This window comes from Mesoplodon densirostris, chromosome 9, assembly GCF_025265405.1.
Source record: "Mesoplodon densirostris isolate mMesDen1 chromosome 9, mMesDen1 primary haplotype, whole genome shotgun sequence".
NCBI lineage: Eukaryota > Metazoa > Chordata > Mammalia > Artiodactyla > Ziphiidae > Mesoplodon > Mesoplodon densirostris.
Window position 1 is genome coordinate 7517789 of NC_082669.1, and position 7435 is coordinate 7525223.

At 47.4% G+C, this 7435-nt stretch overlaps 1 protein-coding gene across 7 annotated transcripts; it reads left to right on the forward strand.

The window, feature by feature from the left end:
- The first annotated feature begins 408 nt into the window (after nucleotides 1-408).
- On the forward strand, nucleotides 409-5641 carry FIGNL1 (fidgetin like 1). 7 transcript variants are annotated; one of them, XM_060108589.1, is made up of 5 exons: nucleotides 444-464; nucleotides 1831-1892; nucleotides 2210-2290; nucleotides 2962-3159; nucleotides 3464-5641. In XM_060108589.1, exons 4-5 carry the CDS (start codon nucleotides 3027-3029, stop codon nucleotides 5506-5508), a joined length of 2178 nt encoding a protein of 725 aa, XP_059964572.1. In that variant the 5' UTR covers nucleotides 444-464; nucleotides 1831-1892; nucleotides 2210-2290; nucleotides 2962-3026; the 3' UTR covers nucleotides 5509-5641. The 7 variants fall into 7 exon arrangements, with proteins under 7 accessions (XP_059964573.1, XP_059964572.1, XP_059964570.1 ...); XM_060108587.1 differs by lacking the exon at nucleotides 444-464 and adding an exon at nucleotides 705-1737; XM_060108588.1 differs by lacking the exon at nucleotides 444-464 and adding an exon at nucleotides 705-1111.
- Nucleotides 5642-7435: the final 1794 nt, after the last annotated feature.

Genomic DNA, 7435 nt, shown 5'->3' on the forward strand with positions numbered 1-7435 from the left:
CTTCCAGGACCGTGTCCCCAGGGCAGCAGGGAGGAAAACGACGCGCCAGCCGGACGAGGGCGCGAACCGAGGTGCAGATTCCAATTCCCCGATTTGGTCTAAAAATGTGTGTGGGGGAGGAGCCCCTCCCGAGGGGCAAGCGCTCACCTACGTACGCCCCTGTAGGGGCGCTCGGCCGTGGAGCCTCGGGGGCGCGTCTGGGGGCGTGCCTGGGGCTCGGACCCCTTCCGGGGGAGCAGCGCTGCCCCGCCCCTGCGCCCCGCCCACCGTGCGCTCGCGCCCCGCCCACCGCGCGCTCACGCCCCCGCCCACCGTGCGCTCACGCCCCCGCCGCGCTCCCCCGCCCCGCCGCACGCTCACGCTCGTACAGACGTATGAATGCACGCACGCACGCACGCACAGTGGGGCCGAGCCGGCACCAGCGCGCAGGCGCAAGCGGTCCGCGCGCTTTTCGGAAGTAGCAGGTCGGCGGGCAGCGGGCGGGGGGCGGCGGGCTGGTGTTTGCGGGGGTCGGCGAGGGGGGCTGAGGCCCGGGAGGGGCGCGGGGCCGGAGGGCTGAGGGGCTTCGCTGGCGGGCGAACGGGCAGACCGTCCCTGGAATGTGTTCTCGCGGCGGGCGCGCTCCCGGCGGCGTTGGGTTCGGAGGCGGCCTGTGGGGAGGGGCGTCCCGGCGGGCGGGCGCCGCGCTCGCGGAGGCTCCGCGGGGGGCGGCCTGGCGAGCCCTGGGCCGGGAACCAGGCCGGAGGGGAGGGGCTGCACCCGGGGTCCCGGCCGGCGGGCGGTGGGCCGTCCCGCCCCGTGAGCGCCGCCGGGTCCCCAGCCCTGTCAGCGCGGTGACTGCTGTCCCCGGGGGCGCCCTGCGCCGGGTGCGGGGAGGCAGTCGGTGTGGCGGGGAGCATGTACTGTCTGGACGAACGCCACATCCTACATCAGGCAGGGAAAACCCCAGAAGATGGGAATGCAGCTCGTGCATCGCTGCCGCCGAGAAACTTTAGTGATACAGACCTAGGAAGTGGTACTCGGGACCCGGCTGTGCCGCTGACGGGCGTGGCCAAGCCGTCCTTGGTCACCTGTGTCCATAGTTTTTGGGTGAATGCGCCGAAAGGACGAAGTAAGACTTGGGAACAGTGACTAGAACTCTGTCTGAGCCTTTGTAGGAATCCCAGTTTTGCGGATGATAAAATGGGATGAAGCCGTGGAGAGGAACAGGATGTTCATAGTAACAGGAAAGTTGGTGATAAATGGTTTCCAAGTTACCTCATTTGCAATTTCTCATTTCAGCTGTTGCATAAAAGATTAAAATAGGGTAAAGTGGAATAGTGGAAAGAGGGATGAATTGTTTGTCAGGAGATGTCAGTTCTAGCTTTGACTTTATGGCTTTAAGCAAATTAGGATCTCACTAGGCCTTACGTTTATTTTTTTCAAAAATAATTACAAAGATATATGAACACCTGCCTACGATGTGACAGATTTTTTATAGGGTTTATGGGAGAAACAAAGCTGTATTAAGCATGGGTCTTGCACCCAAAGAACTGCTGATTATTAAGCTATATTTCTAGGTAATTTGGAAGGTAAATTTTAGCATACACGAGTTCTTGGTTATTACTTGACTTCAATACCCTTAGGAAGCTTCATAGTTTTCTTACAAATTTTTCTTCTGGTTTGGCAGGTAAATTCTACACATCTGTCAACATGATACATCCATTTACAGTCCTGTTAAAATCATTTTAACTTAATGTAAGGAGGCTTATAAAAGTAACATGAGGGTAAAAATCTAAAATAAACCACTTTAATAACACACTTGTTCTCCTATTTCATTTATCACGACAGCTTTACTTTTTAATACTTCCTGTGAAATTGGGAAATTGTGAGAGATTCTGAGGCATCCTGTTGTAAGTGTTCATTTACAATTGAAAACATTTCGTATATGACTAAATACTGTTGTTCGTGTTTGTGATCCATGCTGCAGTGACCTTTGGTGGCAGTATGAAGGGGCATTTACGTGGTGAAGTGCACACTACATGCAGTGAAACCGCTCGTGTGCGAATTCTGGCACCATTGCTCACTGGCTGTGTGACCTCAACCAAGCTTCTGAACTCTGTCTGCCTCAGTTTCTACATTTGTGCAGTAGAGATGATAATAGTAATTTTAAGGTATTTCATGTTCATTATTTGACTTGATTCTCATAATGACTTCTCTCATTTTACAGATAAAACTGAAGGCCCAGCGATGTGAAGAGGCTTGCATGAGATCGTTCGTCTGATTTTCCTAAGGGACGGAGCTTGGCTTGGTTTGTTTTGCTTTGCTTGTCTCTAGATCCCTTGTTCTTCCGTGTTGCCTTTCGTTTGCTGATTAATTTTAAATCCTCTCCATCTAAACCTTTCCCTAATCACTGGGAAAATTATTATGTAACTAAAACAGTTTAACCCATAATAGAGCATTATTATTATTATTTTTTTTGGCCGCGTTGGGTCTTCGTTGCTGCGCACAGGCTTTCTCTAGTTGCGGCGAGCAGGGGCTACTCTTCGTTGGGGTGCACGGGCTTCTCATTGTGGTGGCTTTTCTTATTACAGAGCATGGGCTCTAGGTGCACGGGCTTCAGTAGTTGCAGCACCCGGGCTCAGTAGTTGTGGCTCGTGGGCTCTAGAGGCTCAGTAGTTGTGGCACATGGGCTTAGTTGCTCCGTGGCATGTGGGATCTTCCCGGACCAGGGATTGAACCCGTTTCCCCTGCATTGGCAGGCAGATTCTTAACCAGGGAAGTCCCTGCACCACCAGGGAAGTCCCTAGAGCATTATTAAGTCAAGTCTTTAATCTTTTATATCTTGAATGCCTGAAAGCTATGGTTAACTAGATGTTCCCCTATAAACGGTCTTTCCTTATAAATTTACCTTATAAATGAAAAGTCCAGTGTACCTTCAGAAAGGCAGAGATTTTTTTTTTTTTTTTTTGCGGTACGCAGGCCTCTCACTGTTGTGGCCTCTCCCATTGTGGAGCACAGGCTCCGGACGTGCAGGCTCAGCGGCCATGGCTCATGGGCCCAGCCGCTCCGCGGCATGTGGGATCTTCCTGGACCAGCTCACGAACCCGTGTCCCCTGCATCGGCAGGCGGACTCTCAACCATTGCGCCACCAGGGAAGCCCAGGCAGAGATTTTAAAAGTATGTTTATTTATTTATTTATTTATATATTTTTTGCGGTACGCGGGCCTCTCACTGCTGTGGCCTCTCCCATTGTGGAGCACAGGCTCCGGACGCACAGGCTCAGCGGCCATGGCTCACGGGCCCAGCTGCTCCGCAGCATGTGGGATCTTCCTGGACCGGGGCACAAACCCGTGTCCCCTGCATTGGCAGGCGGACTCTCAACCACTGCGCCACCAGGGAAGCCCTAAAAGTATGTTTAAAGTATTATGTCTTTGTTTCCTTCTGGATACTGAATCTTCTTCATCTTTGTCGTTTGTTATAGAACCTCTAAAAATGCAGGTCTCTAGCTCCAGGTCTGTACACTTGAGTGAATGGCAGAAGAATTACTTTGCAATTACGTCTGGCACGTGTACATCAGGAGAGAAGGCAGATGCGTACCGAGCACAGATTCTCCGCATTCAGTATGCATGGGCAAACTCTGAGATCTCCCAGATCTGTGCTGCCAGACTGTTCAGAATATATGCAGAGAAATATTCTGCAGTTATCGATTCTGACAGTGTTGAAACTGGCTTGAATAACTATGCAGAAAACATTTTAACTCTAGCAAGATCTCGGCAAACTGACAGTGACAAGTGGAAGTCTGGATTGTCAATAAATAACGTGTTCAAAATGAGTAATGTTCAGGAGATGATGCACGCTGGCAGAAAATCCAGAGACTCTCTGTTGGCACCTGCTGATGAGTCAGTAGTCATCCATAGAGTGGCCGCTGTCTGTGATCTTCCTAAATTTAGTGTTTGTGGTGGTTCTGGGGAGAGTGACCCGTTAACTAACTCAGCCCATGGTGCCGATAGGACCAAAGACTTCCCAGAGGGCAGTCCTTCTTTGAAGTGCCCTCAGAATGCCCAGCCACCTCTGGTCACTGACACCGCTAAGACATGTCCTACAGTCTCAGGACCTTTCGGTGAGTCAGCCACTGCAAAATTCCATGCCACACCATTATTTGGAAATGTCAAAAAGGAAAATTACAACTTCCCGAAAGCCAACATAGGACTAAGTGAGTTCTCATCTAATCAGTCTTGTTTTCCTTCTGGCTTTGAAAATCCACGGGAAATGAAAGCTTTTTATGGTTCTGGCACCATTGATGCACTTTCCACTCCAGTGATGAATAAGGCTTTTAGTAAAACAGAAGATAATGGCCAAAGAGAGGAGAGCAGCCTGCCTACTTTTAAAACTGCAAAAGAACAGCTATGGGTCGATCAGCAGAAAAAGTACCACCAGCCCCAGCGTGCATCAGGGTCTTCACATGGTGGTGTCAAAAAGTCTCTGGGAGCTAGTAGATCCCGAGGGATATTTGGAAAGTTTGTTCCCCCCGTACCTAAGCAAGATGGGGGAGGTCAGGGTGGGGGGACACAGTATAAGTCTCATGGCGCAGGAGCTGCAGACGCAGCACATCCCGTGGATGAGCGTCTGAAGAACTTGGAGCCCAAAATGATTGAACTTATTATGCATGAGATTATGGACCAGGGACCGCCAGTAAATTGGGAAGATATCGCAGGAGTGGAATTTGCCAAAACCACAATAAAGGAGATAGTCGTGTGGCCCATGATGCGGCCAGACATCTTCACTGGCTTACGAGGACCCCCTAAAGGAATTCTGCTCTTTGGTCCTCCGGGGACTGGTAAAACTCTGATTGGCAAGTGCATCGCTAGTCAGTCTGGGGCAACATTCTTCAGCATCTCTGCTTCCTCCTTGACTTCTAAGTGGGTGGGCGAGGGAGAGAAAATGGTCCGTGCGTTGTTTGCTGTTGCACGATGTCAGCAACCAGCTGTGATATTTATTGATGAGATTGATTCCCTATTATCTCAGCGGGCAGATGGCGAGCATGAATCTTCTAGAAGGATAAAAACCGAATTTCTAGTTCAGTTGGATGGAGCAGCCACATCTTCTGAAGATCGTATTCTAGTGGTAGGAGCCACCAATCGGCCCCAGGAGATTGACGAGGCCGCCCGGAGAAGGCTGGTGAAAAGGCTGTATATTCCCCTCCCGGAGGCCTCAGCCAGGAAGCAGATCGTCATGAATCTGATGTCCGAGGAGCACTGCTGCCTCAGTGAGGAGGAGGTCGACCTGGTGGTGCGGCACTCGGGGGGGTTCTCGGGCGCGGACATGACGCAGCTCTGCCGGGAGGCGTCTCTGGGTCCTATTCGCAGTTTACAGGCTGCCGACATTGCCACGGTAACGCCGGATCAAGTTCGACCAATAGCTTACAGTGACTTCGAAGATGCCTTCAGAACTGTGCGACCTAGTGTGTCTCCAGAAGATTTAGAGCTTTATGAAAACTGGAACAGGACTTTTGGTTGTGGAAAGTAAATGGGAAGCTTGAAATTAAAAGATGGCATTTCTGTAGCCCGGTCTGCCCCTTTTTTTAGCATAGGAAATCGATGAAGTGTACATCACATGTATATTCTGAATTCTGTACCTCAAATAAAAGACAGTAACAATAGCTCAACTTTTACAATTGATTGACTTAGACTATGTTAATATAAGCTCGATTTTCCTTCCAGTCACCACCTGATACGTAAGCCTATTCATGCGAAATGGGAATGCACTTTTTTTGTTTTGTTCCTAAGAGGTCTTTTCAAGATGTATAGGATGAACAGTGAACTCAAATTGAAACTTAAAATCGGATTTGTATATGAGGATGTATCTGACTTACATGTGTCTTTTATTGAAGAAAGTTTCTTCTGAGGATCACATAATTCTTAGTATTGGCTAGTATAGTGGTTTACATTTGAAACCGAGTGTTGCTTACTGTTGTTTAATAGATTTAAAATCTCAACCAAAGCTAAAGTGAAAGTGCCAGTTTTTACTTTGTTCTGGCTTGTAACTGCTTACGGTTTTCTTCCCTTCCCAAGACTAATTAATCAAAACATGTTCAGAAATAGCAAAGTGTAATCTAACATCAGACAGGTCCACAGAACTGAAAGGGGAAGAACGTTGTGTTTCTCCAGGGGGTAGGTGATGTTTGAAAGTGGTAGTTTATTTGGCACTACTTTACAACCTGTAGGGTTGGTCTCTTTCAAAAATAAATGTTTTCAGGTTTTTAGAACAGACTTGTTTTCTAAATAGTGCATGTTCTATGTAGAAACATTGGAAAATAGAGGTGAACAAAAGGAAGAAGAAGTCAGTTACCCTACCATTTTGAGGAACACAGTGTTAACATTTCAGCGTCACTTCTTCCAGATGTTTTATACAGGAGTGGGGTTGTGCTGTGCCTTTTCATTTGCAGCTGTTTTCTTTAAAGTCCCTCATCATCATCTTCCACATTGACGTACTTCTGCATCGTCCTGTATGTGAGTGCCTGGGATTCCGTGATATGAGGGGGCCTATAATTTAGTCAGCCCTCTGTTACAGGGCATTCAGGGCAGTTCCTTAGGGTCGCCTTTTGTATATAGTAAATAAAATATGTTAAATGCCTTAGTTATCTTTTTAAAAAACATACATTTCTTGAGTAAAATTCTTGGATTAACAATTTTTAATGCTTTTGGCATGTGTTCTAAATTGTCTTCTGGAACAGTGGTACTTGTGTAGCATTCCTATCTGCACTGAGTCAAAGTGCCTGTTTACCTGAACCTGGTGGTCATGGACACTGTCCAGCTGCCAATTGGACAGTATGCAGGTTTTGCATCCATCCATCCATTCAAAAAATATTTATTAGGTGCCAGGCAGTGTTCCAGGCACTGAAAGTAGACCAGTGAACAATGGACAAAAGTTCTTGGTCTCATGGAGATTACGTTCAAGTTCTAATGTTTTGAGAACAATTCACCTTAAGAAACGGAATTTGAAACTTTTAGTAGATGAATTTAGGCAATTTATATATTGTTTTAATTTTTATTCTTGGTCTGTCTGCTGTTTTTATGCTCGTTTAAAAGCTCTATTTCTCCAACTTTTAGTTTTTCCCTTTGAAATATGAAATTGTCTTTTATTAGAATTTGGATGTTAAATCTCGTCTTAATCTTTTGTTGTATCTTTTAAAATCTTAAAGCATTTCACCATATTCATTACTATCTTATTTGCAGATCACTTCCACCCACTTGGATCTTACAATTACTGTAGTTATTTAGATATATCATCAATTGCCCAGGAGGTGTTAGTGTTTTATTTAACTTTGTAACTTGGTCTTAATGTTTATTATCAGTTTTTTCTCGACAGCAACTTCTACCAGTTCTGACTTTCAGCTCCATTGATCACCAACCATGGGGCCACGTCCCTCTGTAGAACTTCTTTTTTCTTTTTT

What these genes read in the sequence shown, in the direction of transcription:
- FIGNL1 (XM_060108590.1), top strand. Translation starts at nt 3,027, where the DNA reads ATGGCTCATGGGCCCAGCCGCTCCGCGGCATGTGGGATCTTCCTGGAC. An exon ending in CCCAGGCAGAGATTTTAAAA is followed by an intron (nt 3,160 to 3,463) that starts GTATGTTTATTT and finishes CGTTTGTTATAG; the next exon opens with AACCTCTAAAAATGCAGGTC.